This window comes from Sitophilus oryzae, unplaced genomic scaffold, assembly GCF_002938485.1.
Source record: "Sitophilus oryzae breed Bouriz unplaced genomic scaffold, Soryzae_2.0 scaffold_1297_pilon_pilon, whole genome shotgun sequence".
Classification (NCBI taxonomy): domain Eukaryota; kingdom Metazoa; phylum Arthropoda; class Insecta; order Coleoptera; family Curculionidae; genus Sitophilus; species Sitophilus oryzae.
The window spans coordinates 1,054,645-1,074,936 of NW_022145945.1; the positions used below are offsets into that span (position 1 = coordinate 1,054,645).

The 20,292-nt window shown below is 30.7% G+C and overlaps 1 protein-coding gene across 1 annotated transcript; it reads right to left on the minus strand.

Annotated features, from left to right (window-relative positions):
• Positions 1–5,226: 5,226 nt before the first annotated feature.
• On the minus strand, positions 5,227–19,731 carry LOC115874523 (mitochondrial 2-oxodicarboxylate carrier). Its single transcript, XM_030889682.1, has 7 exons — positions 19,475–19,731; positions 19,100–19,311; positions 18,979–19,041; positions 16,966–17,087; positions 12,569–12,719; positions 7,947–8,128; positions 5,227–5,762 (listed from the first exon to the last, which is right to left on the minus strand). Exons 1-7 carry the CDS (start codon positions 19,536–19,538, stop codon positions 5,645–5,647), a joined length of 912 nt encoding a protein of 303 aa, XP_030745542.1. The 5' UTR covers positions 19,539–19,731; the 3' UTR covers positions 5,227–5,644.
• Positions 19,732–20,292: the final 561 nt, after the last annotated feature.

Sequence of the window (20,292 nt, forward strand, 5' to 3'; positions counted from 1 at the left end):
TTATTAATACTAATATTATTCTGTAAAACTTAATGGGGTCTAATAAAGAAATTTGAATTTGAATTTGAATTTGAATATACTAATATACCAAATCCCGTTTTTTTCTCTGAAAAAATAAAAAAGTTACAGGGGGTGAGCCACTTTTGAGACGCAAGAATAAGAAAAATTGGATTTTGTTATAAAAAAATTGATTTCGTCTGCCAGTAACACAAAATAAAAAATCACTTATTTGTTGGTATTAAATCAAGAATAATTGTGCTTTAAAATGTAAGAATATTTTTATTATTTTTTACTCAAAAAATGATGGCGCATGTTTTTTGTTACACCCTGTATAAATATAAAATTGTTGTCGGTTAAATGATTGCTTCATCACTGACTGAAAGTCTATAAACTGTTTTAAAACAATTTAAAACGGAATAATTCATATATTTAGCAATAAATTTATCCTTCGACCATTTTATGTTTTACGAAACTATTATACGCTTTGTTATATATACTTACTTAAAAATATGTTGTTATCGTTTTGTTATTTTAGTATTAATATAATACATGGTGAGTCTGAAATAAGGTAGGCTGGAGTCTAAAGAAACATATTTTCCCTTTACTGTTTTTCAAAACCGAGTTCGCTTAGAAAAAAGCTTAAATTTTGAGAACCACTGGATCTTTTCTGGAGTTTCTTTCTTGAAAATTTAATCTACTATTTATGTTGCCATATTTTGATGATTTTTAACTAAAGATTTAAATAATTTCCATATTTTTTGTCAAAAACTTCCAAATTTTTTTTTTCTCGAAAAAAAACTTGTAGACGTGCTTTGGGGTCGAAATATACTACCCCTAAAAATATTTGCTCTTATTTAAGACTGACCCTGTATATACATATATTTAGAACTTGTATTGTTGCTTTGTACTTAACCCTAGAAAGTGATTAAAATATATAAAACATATATAACTATATTGTAAAAATAAAATATATTTCTAAAAAAATAAGAACTTTTCTTAAGTGCTCTTTCTTGTTCCTAAATCAATATAACACCCTGTGTAGAGATTTTTTGTTACGAAAGTATATAAATGTTTAATATAATTAGTATATGTTTTAGAATAAAAGGTCTGTTGGAGTACAAGTAGGTACAGAAACAAAATGTAAAGAAACAATAACTACAGCTGAAGATTTAGCTAGTTCAAGTCAAAAAAAGTAAGTAAATATATAGGAATTATATACAGGGTAAGTCATGAATTATATACAGGGTCATTCTCATATTTAAATATCTGATAATGATATACAGGGTTTGGCCAAAAATTTGAATGTTTCAAGTTTCAAGGTACTTTCTTTCGACGCTTGTATTTGTGGATTTTTGAATTCTACTTAAAATTCTAACGTTTGGAGAGCAAAATACAATATGATCGAAAAAAAAACGGCGTCAGCGATGGCTATATGAAATAAAGATCGCTGCCATTTTATATGTAAAATTATATAGGGAATATAATCGTCATTTTCTAGCCAACTTAGCGCCGTTTTTTCCATAATAGGGTATAATTTATGAATGACAATCGATGACAATTTTGACAGGGCCAATCTCTAGACCAAAGAATATACCTAGCTAGAAAAAGAATGGACTCTGCCATACTGAAAAATGGTCCTACAGAAGTGGCGCCATCTATTGAGTAGGGCTTGTTTTAAATGGATCGAAGAGCGGGCTTTTTAAATGACCGTATTTACTGAATAATTTTACTCTAAAATAATTAAATTTGATTATTAAATATTATTTTTACGCAAATTCAACAATACTAATAACAAGTATCGTTGTGATGTGTAAAAAATAAGATTTAACAGTATAATATATACAATTATTAAATAAAATTAAAGCCAAACATGTGAAATATTATTTATTATTTAAAGTTCTTATTTATAAATCAAATATTTAAACATCGTTTATTATAATAAAACAAGACCGACGTAATACGTCCAAAGTTTTGTAAATGGACTAAGTATAAATAGGTACTTAAATGATGGCAAAAATAAAAGACTTACATTATATTTTTAGGGCCAGAAACAAAAGGAATTGTCTAATTAAAACACATATAACAAATTATAGTTTGAAAAACGTTTTGATAATCATTTATTTGATAATATTATGATTGGCGCTATGACAACGACAATATTTTTTGAGAATTTGACAATAATATGACAATGGCCGTTGGAAACTATGGAAACTACAAAAAAATTCTGATTTACCGCCATCTGGCAATAACTAGTAGCAATTTCTTAACGTAAAAATTAATTGCACCACCACCTAGTGGCTAGGGCTGGAACTATTTTATTTGAGATTTCCGTGGAAACGGTGGAACCGCTTTTGCTATTTCACTTTCCCGCCCCTGACTCTAGACGTCATTTACTAATAATTGACATCAAACTTGTCAAAAATTAACACTAATTATAGAAAGATTAAAAATGGATAGAACCTTTCCAGATACACGAATCTCCAAAAAAATATTTTTTCTCAAATTTTACTACGTACGAACTACACTATTTCATCTGTTTTTTCCTCAATATTAAAATAAATTACAACCCTCTTATGGCCTTCTACTGGCAGTAAGCGCCACTAAAAAATATAGAAAAGTACGGGCCAATTAATGACGTCTAGAGCTTGACCTCGCCAAAATTATTATCGATTGCCATTCCCAGCCGCCTTGGACGCCGTTTTTTTTTCGATCATGAGGTAGTATGCGCTATACAACGTATACTACGGGCTGGCAAAGGTTAGTCTTAGGTCGAGATTTCCGTATGTAAGAAGAGTGCAATGCGTTTATAATGTACTGAACAAAGAGAGGACAGTAAACACGTTGTCAAACGTATCTAATAAACCGAGAAACTGTGCACATCGCTAAGAGACGTGGAAGGGGATATAGCATATTTGTCGCAGTTGACCGGTCGACCCAATCAATACCTCTGTCAGTACTTAAAGTTCTAGGGAAAGGTGTACGTCATGCGTTCAGCTTTTTTTAATTACGTCTCGTGATACTTAATTTGTTTATTTATTAACGAGTCGTTGTAATTTTTCCTATAGTTTGAATTTTTTTAAGTGCAAGCTAGAAGCACTTGCATTTTTGGTAAAAATAAGTGGAATTGAGTGGGTGTTCGATAGTGGTCGCGCTATTAGAACTGTGAATTCAAAAATCGATATCTCGAAATCTATTAGAAATAATAGATTGTAGTTTATTCAAGAACTTTCTTAATATTTCTGCTGTATTTTCTTTGTAGACAGTATGTGAAAATCTTTATCAATAAAAAAGTTACACGATTGCTGAAAATTGCTATGCTCTAAAAGTAAATGGATGGATTGTTTACAATTTTTGAATGTAAAAAACAACCTTATCTTCTTCTTCTTCTTCTTCTTTCTTTCTATTATGGTTGCCCATATAGGTAGGCTATCGCCTGTTCAATCCTAACAAGTCTTCCCCGGAGGACGACGTCCAGCATTCTCTCCACCGTTTTGGCGGCCTTCCTTGCGACCTTTTTCCAATTGGGTTGTTTTGTTGCGCTTTTTTTGCTAGTCTGTTGTCGTCCATTCTTCTTACGTGTTGTTCCAGTGCCTTCTCCTTTGTCTAACCCATCTTCCTATATCCTGGATTTTGCTCCACTCTCTAATATCTTCGTTTCTCGCTCTATCATGTAGTGTTTTTCCGTGTATGCTTCTCAGCACCTTCATTTCTGTTGTTCTCATCATTTGCATTGTTTTGGCCGTGTCTGGTCTTGTTTCGGCTGCGTACGTGATGACTGGTCTTATCGCGGCTTTATATATTCTAATCTTGCTCTCTGTGTTGAGATACTTGTTCCTCCAGACGATGTCATTTAAACAGCCCGAAATGCGAGACGCCTTCATAGTGTGTTCTCTAACTTCTTTCTGCAGGTTGCCATAACTTGATATTCCAACCCCTAGATACTGAAAGTGATTCACTTGTTCGATCAGTTTTGAGTCCACTTCCAGTTTGCACCTTACCGCCTCCTTGGATGTTACCAGGCATTTTGTTTTTTCGGTGTTGATTATCATGTTTAATTGTTTGGCCTTTAGATTAAACGCATGTAGTAGTCTCTGAAGATTGTCCTCTGTATCTGCAATGAGTACTGCATCATCAGCGTAGCATACAACGTGGAAGAAGGTGTTTCCCATTTTGTAACCTGCCGTTTTTGGTAGATTTTCTATTATTTGATCCATGATTAAGTTAAATATAAATGGGCTGAGGGAGTCACCTTGTCTTATTCCTGTTTGGATGAGTATCTCGTTAGTAAACAGATGTTGAACTTTTATTGCTGTTTTGCAGTTGGTGTTGATGTCATATATTAAGTTGATTAGTCTCGGGTTTAGTCCTTTTGTTTCTAGAATCTGCAATATATCTGTCAGGCGTACTCTATCGAAAGCTTTTGTCATATCTACAAAATACATATACGCTGGCTTATTAAGTTCCAGGGACTTTTCAACAACCTTATCGAATTGAAAAAATAGTCTTTTAAAAATAAGCGATTTGCGATCGTGATTTTACTTTACTTGATAGGGAAAGGCGTATCGGCAACGCCGCAACAGCACACCGTCGCGCGCCGCGTCGATCGGTCGCATTTCTCTCACTCCGACTTAATAAGATCCCTATGCGATTTACTTCCACACATGTAAATGCCGACCCAAAAGTAACAGTTGCCAGCACGGTATAATAAAAGTTCTATATTTTTTAGCTTGACAACGATTTTTGAGACTTTAAAATTTGAACTGCAGGAACTCCACAAGCACATAGAAAAGCAACAAATGAAGCTGTAAAATATCGAAGATGTTAAGAAATAAAAAAAAACACAGTATTAATGAACATATTTGTTCAAAAATCACTGCCATACACCTCACATTATTCATTACTATACACTTTCCATTTTTAGTCATTATGCATTTCAAATAAAAATATACCTATTAGCAGTGTTTTTTTTGCTTAATTATTTAATTCTTCATTGTTTAGAGATGGCTGAAAATGTTGGTATACTTACTTAAAACTATAAAACAAACAACCCATTCCAATACAGGCTTCTGTGATACTCTATATCATGTCAAATTTAAAATCCCCACATTTTGAGATCTTAGAGAACTGATCAACACAAAAGTTATTTTCCCATGGTTTTATAAAGAACTCTTGAAGTACAAGATCCTAATAAGATCAAACATACTAAAAAATTTAAAAAAACAATTATTTTCAACAATCAAATTATTTAATCCCATCACTGTTACACATTTATCAAACCTTAATCAACATTACTTTTTCCAATTTTTAGTCCTAAGATAAGAAATGTAAAAATACATTTATCCATATAAACTCCCCCTTTATCCATATAAAATTGATATAAATACTTCATAAAAAATGTGCTAAAAATTGTATAAGACATAAAATATGTGCAAAATCACTATATCTTATTACGATATAATAAAATAATTCTCCTAAAAAAATTTAGATATTCATCTGCACTGAAAATACTTAAAAATTATTATTTACCTAAAATACTATCAAAATGTAAACATATATGGCTTTGTACTTAAAAGGAGAATATCAACACAAATCAGTCCAAAAAAGATAAATTTCGAATTGCATAAGAACACTTAAAAGGTAGGTATTATTTAAAAGTGTTTGACAGATAAGAATGCATGTAATCATAGACAACAAGCATGATAGCACCGCCTGGACCTAACCTCATTACTTTTGGTACTAATCCTTTGTAAAGAGCCATAAATCTGAAACAAAACAAATGACACATGTCAAAAAAAAATGTCTATAGAAGAAATAATATTTAGGCCAATCAAATTAGAGGATCCACTTGGAAAGAAGCGTTGGGGAGCTAATTATTGGTTTGATTGGTTGGCCATGACGACAAATTAAAAAAATATACTTTCAACATGTAAATAAAAAATCGGTAAAAAACTTTTAAGTTAAACAGGTTTATCTTATGTGCACTGAAAACTAGAAAATAATAATAACAATTAGGTATTTTGAACTTCTAGTTCAGAAATATTTTAGTACTAGGCAGAATAGCTTTTAGGCATGTTAGACTAAAATAAAAACGTGGGGCCCCTCTGAAATCCTACCTATGGCAAAGCATATCTTTATACTTTGGTAGATCATGAGCTCGGCGTTCACTGGTGAAGCCGCCACGGCTGGTTATTGATTGTCATAATCTCCAGTTACGATTATAGTAAGTCGATGCAATCCACACTTAGTATAGAAGAAAGTATTACAGCAATAGTTAATGGGCCCCACGTTTTTATTTTAGTCTAATATGCCTAAAAGCTATTCTGCCTAGTACTAAAATATTTCTGAACTAGAAGTTCAAAATACCTAATTGTTATTATTATTTTCTAGTTTTCAGTGCACATAAGATAAAACCGTTTACTTAAAAAAAAAACTTAAAAGTTTTTTTACCGATTTTTTATTTTCTAGTTTTTAGTATTTAACGGAAATGCCTACCGAATATTCCTCATTCTATTTAATTCATTTAGTGCATCATTATTACATGGTTTTTTACCTGATAATTTATTACAATCTAATTCCTCAATACATAGCCCTTCCAGAGACTTGACTCGACTTAGAGCCACGTATGTGCTTGCCCTTCCTCAAACAATTTTGAGCCCAAATACACTACTGCATGGTCGACTGTGCTGCCCTGCATTTTATGGACGGTGGATGCCCATGACAAAATTAAGGGTAACATCCTTCTTTCAGCCGTACCATAATTGAATTTTGCTGGAAACTGTATGGCTTTCGGGTGTATAACGTGTATGCCGTCTCTGCCAAAGTCAATCCAAACTGATGGTACATCTGTTTCGTACATTTGGGTTCGACGGAACTGAGGCCAAACAATTTCTGTAATGTGGCCTATAGCACCATTTACCAATCCTTTTGTAACGTCAATATTGGACCGCAACATTACTTTTGCTCCTACAAATATTTCAACTACTGATGGTAAGCCAACGTCACGTTGTGCTATTAACCTGGCATCATGTTGCTCAGGTGTTTCTGTTGCTAACCGTTCTCTTCGTTTCTGTAGTCGACTATAGGTTTCATTTTCACTTTCTTTTGCACGTTTCGTTCTATACTTTTCTTTCGCTTTTTCGAGCCTTCTTTTTCGTTGTGTAGCAGTTTCGTTTTTATTTTTGTTTGTTTTTTTATTTATTGTTTCCATTTTGTTCCCACGAGTAATGGACATTTTAACGGTCGACCCCCCCCCCCAGAGGTTCAGTAGAGGGGCAAGGCTATAATATACAACAAGAGGCGCCCAATCTTGAGGGGAAAACGCTTGCGACATTACATTTTTAGCCACCCTAATGCCATACAGTCCTCAGCACGTTTTAACCTATTATCTTAACTTGGGTGGTAAAGCTACCACTAACTACGCAGGTACATCTAATCACCTATTTTTTTTTATCTGTCCTTCTAACGTCACACAATCTTGGACACAACTGTTCTGGACACGACTACTCATGCCCTCACCTAATACGCCATTTTGTAACGACGTCCATCTTGGATTTTAAATTTTGTCATAATCACAGTATTCTACTAGTGTAGCCCTTTCATTTGATACCCATATTGAGGGGTTGTGGAAAAATATGAAATCCGCCATTTTGTACCGGCGGCCATCTTAGATTTACAATGTTATTGATATTACTATATTGTATTGTCATCGGAACTAAAGGTGTGTACCAAATTTCAGATCAATCTGACAACAGGAAGGTACTTAAATTTCAATTTCTAATTTTGACCCAAATAAACAAACAAATAAATAAATACCCTACGGGTCGAGCTAAATAAAACCGTTTAAAAATAAGATTAGCTGACAATACATAGCACAGTCAACTGATTAGAACTGGTAAAGTTTTTGGCGGATATTGTATAAGAAATATTAGTATTATTAAAAAACTTACCCTTCTTCTTTGTACACAATAATCATACTGTTAATTGTTCCTTTGTATTTAATCTGACCAGGAACTGGTTGAGGTCCCTGGATTCTAGACTTGGCAACGTCGAAAGGAATATTAACGCAGGAAGCTAGCGTTCCAGAGACAAATCCTATTCCTACTTTAGAACCAAATTCTTTCAGGTGATCCTATAATCAATTGAAATATTATTTATCTGAAAAATTTGCCCCCCTAACCATATCAAATAAATTCAATTCTATTTAAAATATTTATATAAAATAAAACACCGATATAGACATCAGGGTTGCCAACTCAGTAGGAGTCCTACTTTCCCGGAAGCCTCGTTTTTTGCTCTGATTTAATAGGACGATTAGCGAAGAGTTGGCAACAATGATAGACATCACAAGCATGCTAATTTTTAAAGCAACGATCTTATGATTAAGCCTTTCTCCATAAATGCAGCAATTTTGAACTGATTAATTCGAAAATAAGTAAAAATAAACCACCAATTATTCAATTTCTAATTCTAACCACACACATACAGGGTGAGTTTCCTACGATGTTCTCTACGGGTATCTCGAAAACTACTGGAGATAGAGAGTCGGTTAAATGGGAAAAGAATTGCAGTTTTGTGGGGTCATAAATATGATTTTTGAAAAAGTTCATGGCTTACTAGATATTTTGAAAGAAGAGATTTCGGCTATTTTAAAAATTGTCCCTAATTCCATTATAATCTATTTTAGACAAAAAGTTTTCAGATAAAAGATTTAGATAATCACATCCACAGATCACATCCTTAATGAGATTGTGTCTTCCGTTTTTTTCTAAAACCTGTCATTTTTGACATATGATACAAACATGTTTTTTTTTAAATGGAAACCACAGTTGGCCATGACTTCATAAAAAGCGCCATTTTTTTAAGCTTTTTAACGATATAAGCTATAATATGATTTTTTTCGAAAAATTACTGAGTTATAGCCAATTCTTATCATTTTTAAACAATTTCACTTACTTGTGTAATGTAAATTGTAAAGAACCGTTTAATAATATATTCTGACTTTTTATAAGTTATAAATCATAACAAAATAAGAATACCATACCAACTAAGTGAAATTAATCAAGAAATATAAGAATTGGTTATAACTAAATTTTACATGTTTTGAAAACCGTTCTCTAAAAAAGGTAACATTCACCGGTCAACGTATCGTCGAAAATGTATGGCCAAGAAAAGTTGAACCAATAATCCTACACACTTTTCTTCATTTGAAAAATTACAATTTTTATTTATTTTAATTTACAAAGTTTGGATGTGACAGCTTCACATTTCTGAGAGCAAAGACGATTAAAACTTGTTTCCATGGCTAACTAAGTGAAATTGTTTAAAAATCTTAAGAATTGGCTATAACTCGGTAATTTTTCGAAGAAAACATATTATAGCTTATATCGATGAAAAGCTTAAAAAATGGCGCTTTTAATGAGGCTATGGCCAATTATGGTTTCCATTTAAAAAAAAACATATGTTTGTGTCATATGTCAAAAATGACAGGCTTTAGAAAAAAACGGAGGACACAATCTCATTAAGGGTGTGATTATCTACAACTTTTATCTGAAAACTTTTTGTCTAAAATAGCTTATAATGGAATTAGGGACAATTTTTAAAATAGCCAAAATTTGTTTTTTTCGAAATATCTAGCATAGAAGTATAGTTGCCAAGAACTTTTTCAAAAATCTGAAAGGCGTATATTTATAACCCCACAAAATTGCAATTCTTTCCCCCATTTAACCGACTCTATCTTCCGTAGTTTCCGAGATACCCATAGAGAACATCGTAGGAAACTCACTCTGCGCGAAGGAAAATAAAGAACAATAACAAGGGTTCAAATTTATGAAGTAATTTTTTAGATTAGTTAATGAAAAAGAATAGTAAAACGACGTAAATGTTTAAAAGGGTTTTAAAATTTCGTGAAAAACCTGAAAATGAACCCAGACTAGTGCAGCAAACATTTATTCCAAACTTAGAGCATGCCATATTAAACCCCCATTGCGTTCCACCTAAGTATGGAAATAAGCTCCTTCCTGAATCCTTTTATTCAAAGGCAGTGTTACCAACTCAGGGTTTTCCCCCTAAATTTAGGAAGAAAAAATCTGTACAGGGTTTTTAGGGAGTAAAATTTTTTGGGAGTATTTTTAGGGATAAAATTTCAGTAGCATTTTTTTTTATCTCTACCGCTATTTATCAAAATTAATAAGAAAGTATAAATAATAACAAAATCATTTGCACTCGATTTTCAAAATTTTATTGTTACCGCCATCGATATGCGCAGAGAGGAGCAAAAGACAAAAAAACGGGAATCGGTCTTCTTTGTCACTTTTATTAAATTTAGGAAAGAATGAAGATATATTCTACATTCTATCAAATGCAGCAAATAGACGTTTCGACTTCAACAACTTAAAGCACACCATTATCTTCTTCTTCTTTATGTACCGTCTCCATATCGGAGGTTGGCTATCATCATTGCTATTTTGACCTTGGAAGCTGCGGCCCTAAATAGGTCAGATGACGTGACATTAAACCATTTTCGCAGGTTTCTGAGCCAGGATATTCTTCTCCTTCCAACAGATCTTTTTCCTACAATTTTTCCTCATTCTTCTCAGAACCTCGACGTTGGTTACATGTTCTGTCCATGGGATTCTCAAGATCCTACGGTATGTCCACATCTCGAAGGCCTCCAGTTTCCGCTCGCAAAGCTCGTTGACGGTCCAAGCTTCCATACCATACAAAAGGACTGGGAATACACCATTATAAAAAACTTTACAAATGTTTTCGAATCTGCCAGAAAGCACTCTGAATCACCTAACTACTTTAATAAACATGTCATTCCAAAATGTCTTAAGACGGCAATAATCATTCCTCTGCATAAAGGAGGAGACAAAGATCAAGCTTCTAACTATCGCCCAATTGCACTCCTTCCAACGCTATCTAAGATCATAGAAAGGTTGGTTAAAAGAAGGCTGGTATTTTTTCTGTTTAAGTACAAAATACTTAGTGAACATCCATTTGGATTTCTAAGCAACAAGTCCACAAATAACGCTATGTTTTCCCTCCTTAATAAAGTTTACTCCAGCCAAATAACCTTCATTCTACAGCAACAATTTTCTGTGATTTTTCTAAGGCGTTCGACTGTATAAATCATAAGATCCTAATTAATAAACTGCAGCACTATAGGTTCAGGGGAGTATCTCTCGAATGGTTTAAGTCATATCTGAGCAACAGAAGTCAACTTGTGAGGGTGGATACCACGTGGTCTTCTAGTAAGCCAATAGAATGTGGAGTACCACAAGGATCAGTACTAGGCCCTATTTTGTTTCTTCTTTTTTATTAACGACATTGCTAATATAAACATCAGTGGTAAAATATGTCTTTTTGCGGACGACACTAGCTTCACTTGAAGCAACAAGGTCGTCACGGCACTTCATAGGATTATATCAAATGACTTAATCACCATTAAATTTTGGTGCGATTCGAACCTCCCGAGTCTCAACATTTCTAAAACTAAAGCTTTGTCGTATAAAAATTCGCAGTCCTTAACAACACCACCATTGACGTCGTAAAATCTGAAAAATTCTTAGGGCTTGTTGGAGACAATTCTCTAAAATGGGACATGCATATCAACGTTTTTTCGAAAAAATTGAGCTCTGCCTGTTTTGCATTAAGATCAGTTTCTAAGGAGCTTAACTTGTCAGTGGCTAGAACTGTTTATTATGGACTTTTTGAGTCGCACCTCAGGTATGCCCTTCCATTCTGGGGTACGTGTTGTGCGACTCAACTCAATTTGGCCGTATTTTCATTGCCACGACTTTTTTAAAAAATTAAAAATATTAACTCTTCCTTCCTTATTTATATTTGAATCCGTTTGCCTAATACGTAAGCATGTATCAGCTTCTCAAGAAAGGCCATCTCACACTTATCCACTCAGGAACGCAGAGCAAGATCTTTATCCACCTACCCCACGCTCAGAGTTAGTTAAAAGTTCAATATTATACAACTCGAAAAGAATGCACAATCGCCTGCCATTTGAAATCAAATCCATAATATCATTTTCTTCATTTCGCAAAGCATTGAAATCTTATTTACTAGCCAAGGCTTTCTACGCCGTAAATGACTTATATTTTGATAATCACATTTGATCTTGTAAACACTGGTCTAGTGTATTTGCTTTTACTACATTTACTGTAAACTTACTAAATATATTTCAATAATATTTTTATTTTTTTATTCTTTGGCATTGTAAACATTTATAGGGTTTTTCAGGGTATTTTTTAGTTTTTTATGGGTATTTTGGGGAGATTTGAAGTGAGCATTTTAGATTTCTAGGGAGATAGATTTTTGAGAGTTGGGAACACTGTTCAAAAGTAAAAACAAATGAATTCTGACAAGTTAATAGACAACACCACACCATTACCACATTTTTCAACAAATTTTTGTTTATTTCTAGACACTATGAAGTACATGCCATTTATTATTATAGCTTCACAGAGATATTAGTTCTTGCAAACCATATATTAGTAAAAAGCGAATGATTTTTGTTAATAGACATCACTCCCATAGTGAATTTAGGATATTGTACCTCAGTTTTGGGTAAAAATCCTTTAACGGAATGATAGAACCCAAAATATATCATGTTAAACACTCCGTTGCGGCCCATTGTCGCTGTAACGCCTTTATTTAAACCTCTAGAGCCGAAACCATGTTTTGCCACGATTTGTTTAGTAACAACCCTGGATCGAAACATCTGTCTTATTAGATTGTTACGACATATTAACAACATTCTTTCAAAAACAATTATCTCATACACCCTGTATTATTCTACTGTATCAACTAATTGTGTCAACGTAATTGGACTAAATGAAAAAAAGTTATTTTTAGTACATCAGATATTTCTGTACATAGAATTCTCTTACAAGAGAATATATGAGAGTGACATTTGTCTGTCACTTTATTTCAAAATAATTTGGTTTTTTTTCGGTCAATTTTTAGATGCCATCTGTCGAAATCTTCCTGTCTGGTCCTTTTTGCCAAATTTATACAAGTGTGTTTGGAAAAACTCTATTCTAATCTAATCTACTTTTTATACCAAATATCTTTTTTTATGTTTTGGAAATTCAGAGAACTTTACTCTTGAAAAAAAAAACATTTTTGTAGTTCCCCTGTACAGGGTGGAGCCTCTCATACGCATATATAGGTTAATTCAGAGCACTTTTTAAAAATATAGAGAGTTCTACAGGGTGTCCCAAAAAAGTTACATATCAAAGTTGTGTTTTTTGTAATGGAACACCCTATATATTAATTGATTTTCGGATTCAGTGAGAAAAATAAAGGTGAGTTTTATAAGAGAAGTATATGACTAAACTATACAGGGATGTTCACCACATACGACACGGAGTATTGTAGCTAAACGATGAGATTTTTACAAATTGTAAGTTTTGGGTTCGATGAAGGACTATTAGAGGTACAATTTAAAAATAATTTTACAAGATACAGATTGTCCCAAATAAGTAAAAAATATCAAAGTTGTATTTTTTTAAATGGAACACCCTGTATATTATTACATTTTTAGTTTCTACGATTAAAATAAAGGTAAATTTGATTAAGATTTATTATACTTAAACCTTACCGTTTTTGAAATATTTTCAATTTTGTGAAATTGCAGTAAAAATTTTAAGGCTTCATTTCTCCAAAGGTATCAAAGTTTTTAATACTAAATATTTACTGATCAGTTATTGTGTTGCAATAATAAAAATAATACTACCTTATACAGAGTGTCTAAAAATTTATTTTAAATAATTATTAGCTTCAAACGGCAATAACTCCTTTAATTTAAATGGAACACCCTGTATATTTTACGAGAATCAGATGCACAATTTAATTAATATTGTACCATTTTTACCTATCTCTTTAAGTTTCCGTAGAAAATACATTTTCTTTTAATTTAGAACTCATTTATCAATATACCCATGAACTATTGACATTTTAGATTATTTTTAAAGATGTACCAAATTTTTAAAGAGTACAGATACTAATATTGTCGATATAATTCGTTTATTTCATTAAAAAATAAAAAAAAAACTATTTAAATATTTGTTAAAGAGGACCAATTAATATGATTCCAGTATTCAAACTACATTAACTGATTGTTTGCGTTGATTAATAATAATTGCTCCAAATACTAAAAAACTGAATTTTGTATGGGCATTAGACAGTGTGATAAAAAGTAACACCTTAAAAATGATATTTCATTTTTTAATAAATGCTTATTTATAACAACAGAGACTTTAATTTGATAACTTATTATTATATTGATTTCTGACTCAAATCCACATTTATTTATAATAATTTATTAACGAACACAATTAAGTATGTAATTAATTAGTATATGGGCGGAAATAATGGTGTTATATTTAATTAATGGTATACTTTTTATAAATATTTAAATAGTTTTCTTTTTGCATACAAATGGGTTAGTAATATTATCGTTTTGCTAAAAACGATAATATTACTAGTCTGTACATTTTGTACATTTGTTGCTTTAAAACAATCTAAAATGTCAATATTCCATGGATATATTGATAAATGAGGTCTAAATTATAAGAAAATGCATTTTCTACGAAAACTTGAAGGGATAGGTAAAACATGGTATAATACAATTTGATAGACAATTTAATTGTGCATCTGATTCTCCTAAAATATACAGGGCATTCCATTTAAATTAAAGAAGTTATTGCCGTTTGAAGCTAATAATTATTTAAAATAAATTTTTAGACACTCTGTATAAGGTAGTATTATTTTTATTATTGCAACACAATAACTGATCAATAAATAAACTTCATTAAATATTTAGTATTAAAAACATTGATACCCTTGGAGAAATGAAGCTTTAAAATTTTTACTGCAATTTCACAAAATTGAAAATATTTCAAAAACGGTAAGGTTTAAGTATAATAACCCTTAATCAAATTTACCTTTAGTTTAATCGTAGAAACTAAAAATGTAATAATATACAGGGTGTTCCATTTAAAAAAATACAACTTTGATATTTTTTATTTATTTGGGACACTCTGTATCTTGTAAAAATATTTTTAAATTGTAGCTCTAATAGTCCTTCAACGAACCCCAAACTTATAATTTGTAAAAATCTCATCGTTTAGCTACAATACTCCGTGTCGTATGTGGTGAACAACCCTGTATATAAACCAAACCAAACCAAACTAAACTGTAAGGTTTTTATTCAACATTTTCTATAAATAAAGAACAATTTTTAAATTACAATAAAAGCTACCTAAATTGGAATTTACCCGGTATAGCCTAATATATAGTTAAATTATCTATTGTACTTTAAATCAAATTAAAACTTGATCAAAAAAGTTATACAGGGTGAGACAAAATTAATATTGAACATTGGTCACCTTTAAAAGCATGTTTCTCTTTTATTTTAAATAGAACACCCAGTATATTATTCCGATACTCAATAGAGAATTCATGTCTCTTCAAAATACTATTAAGGTTGCCTACCCCTCAAACAAAGATTTTCTTAGATATTTTCATTTACATGATTTGATCTGGGTAGACCTTTATTATTTGATAAAATCTAGGTGGCTGTGATATGTCTGACGTTACTTCAACATAGCTGTCTAATTAGTCCAACTTTAGCAACTAGTTATCATTTTGTGTCAGTTGAAACAAAAAAATTCTCAGAAATTTGCCGAAAATGCAAAGTTACCCTACATCAGAGAGAAAAGACATGATTCTATTGTTGGTGAATGCAGTGTGCATTCACCAATTAATAGAATCTTTAAATGCTCCTGATTTTATCTAGTCTGTTTTTTTATGGGGATATGTTAAATGATTTTATGCAGTTAACAGGAAAGGAAGCATTTTCAACATTTGATTTCATCTAGCTAATTTTTATCACATAATTATAGGTTTATATCTAGTTTTAATTGTGTAATAATTAAGATATGTATGTAAGATATGTATATTAAACGTGTATATTTTTATTACCGTTACTCTACAATCTTTAATTTTTGTTAAATTAACAAAAGGTACATCACAGCCACCCTAGATTTTTTCAGATAATAAAGATCTACTGATGAAAAATCATAAAAATGAAAATATCTAGGAAAATCTTTGTCTGAGGGATAGGCAACCTTAATAATATTTTGAAGATATATAAATTCCCCATTGAACACTGGAATAATATACTGCGTGTTCCATTTAAAATAAAGGAGTAACTTGCTTTCAAATGCGTGACTAATGTTCCACATTAATTTTCTTTCACCCTGTATAACTTTTCGGGTCAAATTTCAATTTGGTTTAACATACAATGATTACTGAAGTTAAATGTCAAGCTATACAAGGTCAACTAAAATTTAGGAAGCTGTTATCGAAATTTAAAATTTACTCTTCATTTTCACAAAATTAGAAAAAACACAACTTTGATGTGTAACTTTTTTTGGGGACACCCTGTATAATTCTATATATTTTTATAAAATGCTTTCAGTTAACTTATATATGCTGCCAAAATTTCATTTTGTTATAAGCTACACTACCGTTCTCCTTGGAGCTTCCGCGGCGTATGGGAGGCGCCACCCTGTATAAACAGCGTATTTGAATTTGGACATTATAGTTTATTTCTGGTTTGTTTAAATACGGTGACTATAATGAATATAGAAGCAAATTAATATATACTTTTAAAGGAATAAAATAACCTTTTTGTCCATATTGTGTCCTGTATCTATGTTGTCGCTGTACCTAAGTTTACTGACATTAATTTCACTTAATGTATTATTTAAACAAAACTTCTACTACTAGTAGTATACAAATTAATAAATAATAACAAAAAATCATATTCATCAACATCTTTTAAAATGCTTCCAATATCAAAACAATTTTGCGCTAAACTATATAGCACAAAAGGGTAAAACATTCAATTTGACCTCAACTATATCACCTAATGATAAGACTTACCATGTACTAGGTAATTCTTTGCCAACAGCCCTATTGGCTTGCATAGAGACCTTAACCACCTCAAATGGATTGACCAAAACAGCTTCTGTCAACCCAGCACCAAGACCAGCCAATGAAAAAGTCTAAAATATGATAAAAACGTCAATAACAAATTAATAAATGTTTCTCCATTGAATTAATGGAGAAAATTCAACGTCCAGTTTGACTCACCCGGTATATACCAAGAAATATTAATATGATATTTTTGGAAAATTATACAGGGTTGTTCACCACATACGACACGGAGTACTGTAGCTAAATGATTAGATTTTTACAAATTGTAAGTTTTGGGTTCGTTGAAGGACTATTAGAGGTACAATTTAAAAATATTTTTACAAGATACACAGTGTCCCAAATAAATAAAAAATATCAAAGTTGTATTTTTTTAAATAAAACACACTGTATATTATTACATTTTTAGTTTCTACGGTTAAAACAAAGATAAATTTGATTGAGGTTTATTACACTTAAACCTTACCGTTTATGAAATATTTTCAATTTTGTGAAATTGCAGTAAAAATTTTAAGGCTTCATTTCTACAAGGGTATCAAAGTTTTTAATACTAAATATTTACTGAAGGCTATTTATTGTAATCAGTTACTGTGTTGCAATAATAAAAATAATACTACCTCATACAGAGTGTCTAAAAATGTATTTTAAATTATTACTAGCTTTAAACGGCAATAACTTGTTTAATTTAAATGGAACGCCCTGTATATTTTAGAAGAATCAGATGCACAATTTAATTGTCTATCAAATTGTATTATACCACTTTTTACCTATCCTTTCAAGTTTTCGTAGAAAATGCATTTTTTTATAATTTAGAACTCATTTATCAATATACCCAAGGAATATTTACATTTTAGATTGTTTTCAAAGCAACAAATGTACAAAATGTACAGGCTAGTAATATTATCGTTTTTAGCAAAATGATAATATTACTAGGCCATTTGTATGCAAAAAGAAAACTATTTAAATCTTTATAAAAATTATTTATTATATATATATATATATATATATATATATATATATATATATATACCATTAATTAAATATACCACCATTATTTCCGCCCAAATACTAATTAATTTCATACTTATTACTTCGTTAATAAATTATACTAAATAAATGTGGATTTGAATCAGAAATCAATATAATAATAAGTTATGAAAATGAATGTCTCTGTTGTTATAAATAAGCATTTGTCAAAAAATGAAATATCATTTTTAAGGTGTTACTTTTTACCACACCATCTAATACACATACAAAATTCAGTTTTTTAGTGTTTGGAGCAATTATTATTAATCAACGCAAACAGTCAATTCATATATGTAGTTTGAATACTGGAATCATATCTACTGGTCCTCTTTAACAAATATTTAAACAGTTTTTTTTTTATTTTTTAATGAATTAAACAAACTATATCGACAATATTGGTATCTGTACTCTTTAAAAATTTGGTACATCTTTAAAAATAATCTAAAATGTCAGTATTCCATGGGTATATTGATAAATGAGTTTTAAATTACAAGAAAATGCATTTTCTACGGAAACTTGAAGAGATAGGTAAAAAATGGTATAATACAATTTGATAGACAATTAAATTGTGCATCTGATTCTCATAAAATATACAGGATGTTCCATTTAAATTAAACAAGTAATTGCCGTTTAAAGCTAGTAATTATTTAAAATAAAATTTTAGACACTCTGTATAAGGTAGTATAATTTTTATTCTTTCAACACAATAACTGATCAATAATTATATATAGTAGATTTCAGGACCCACTATTAATATATGTCATTAGGCCATTTAAAAAAAATGGATAGGCGGGTTTTGCAACTTGACACCTCATTTGAATCATCCTGTATATATCTTTGGAAATATTTTAAAATGTGCCTAACACTGAAGTCAACAAAAAAAGTGTATAAAAATAAACCAAAATTTATTTTTAGAAAAGGAACGTAAATACATACCAGTGGAGTAGGTGTAGATGACCCGAACAAAAATAGCTGCTTGTACTGTTCAAATGTAAAAAACTAAAATATAAGTACTTTTAATTTAGTATAAATATATTATATTGTTTTTTTTTCTCACTTTTACTGCACGTTTTGGTGTTTCTGCCAAAATAGGAGGTATAATTCCTTTCCAGTACGATGTGATTCCTTCGTATTTGTACATTTTAGCTAAACAGTCGAAAACTCCATTGTAATATTTTGGATCGGTTCTGGGCAATGTTTTCCCAGACTGAATTTGCAGTCTAGTTTTGACCAAATCCAATGGGTGCATAATACATACTTCCACAAACCCTGTACATCAGAAATACAAAAAAAAATAAATGCAAATGAATTCTTAATGACTTGCAGTGCTTATATAACAGAAATTTTAAGCTTTTAAAATGTTTCAGTAAAAGAAATATGTTAATCAAAGTAAAGCTACTTTAATAAACAATAAATAAATTTAAATACCCACCAGCTGATCCGCCAGATCCTATTTGGATTGCAGCTTCTTTAAAAATGTTCTTAAAATCCGGCATTTTGAAAAAGTCTGTGGGTTTCGGAACAATCTGAACGGTTAGTGCATATCAAGTGGATGTGAACTTGAATAAAGTTAATAATCTTTAAAGAAACAATGAACCTAGATAATGATTTCTCTAAATTTGGTTGTTGTAAAATTTGTAAACATTAAAATATAACCTCATTCATATCTGTCAAAGTAAATAGACATACGTCTCAATAATTTTCTATTATTAATTTTTACAATTTCCAATATTACAAATATAAGTTTAACAATTTTTACTAAGGATTTATTAAATTAAATAGAGACTTTTTATTAAAATCGACCTGGTCAGAATACACTGGATCCTAATTAAAATTTTAATTAAAAATTAATTCTAACACGTACGTGTATTCTAACGTCAAAGAATACATTGTAGTGTGCCATCTACCGGAAACTTTCGTAAGAAGCGTTAAATAAGAAATCTGTAAATCATTTTAGATGTTTTTTATTCATATTTTGATATTATATTTCTTATTTTTAATAATAATTTTAACTGGAAGTGTGAATAACATATTATAAATTAATTTAATATTTTGTAATACAAATATTTTTCTAATATTTTTTTTATAATAGGGATTGGAGCGTTCATAACAGTATGATTGAGGGATGTTAGATGGCAGCACTGACAATTATTCAAATTTTTCTCAGAAATTAAAAAATATGTTTTAAATTAAGCTTAAACAAAGAAATAAACGATTTAAAGTAAACTTAATATGTTGCAGACACTAATA

Excerpts from the sequence above, each read along its gene's own strand:
- LOC115874523 (XM_030889682.1), bottom strand. The coding sequence starts at position 19,538 with ATGCCGGATTTTAAGAACATTTTTAAAGAAGCTGCAATCCAAATAGGA. Across the intron at positions 17,088-18,978 it reads CATCTACACCTACTCCACTG|ACTTTTTCATTGGCTGGTCT; the intron begins GTATGTATTTAC and ends ATCATATTTTAG. Across the intron at positions 8,129-12,568 it reads GATTTTTACCCAAAACTGAG|GATCACCTGAAAGAATTTGG; the intron begins GTACAATATCCT and ends AATTGATTATAG.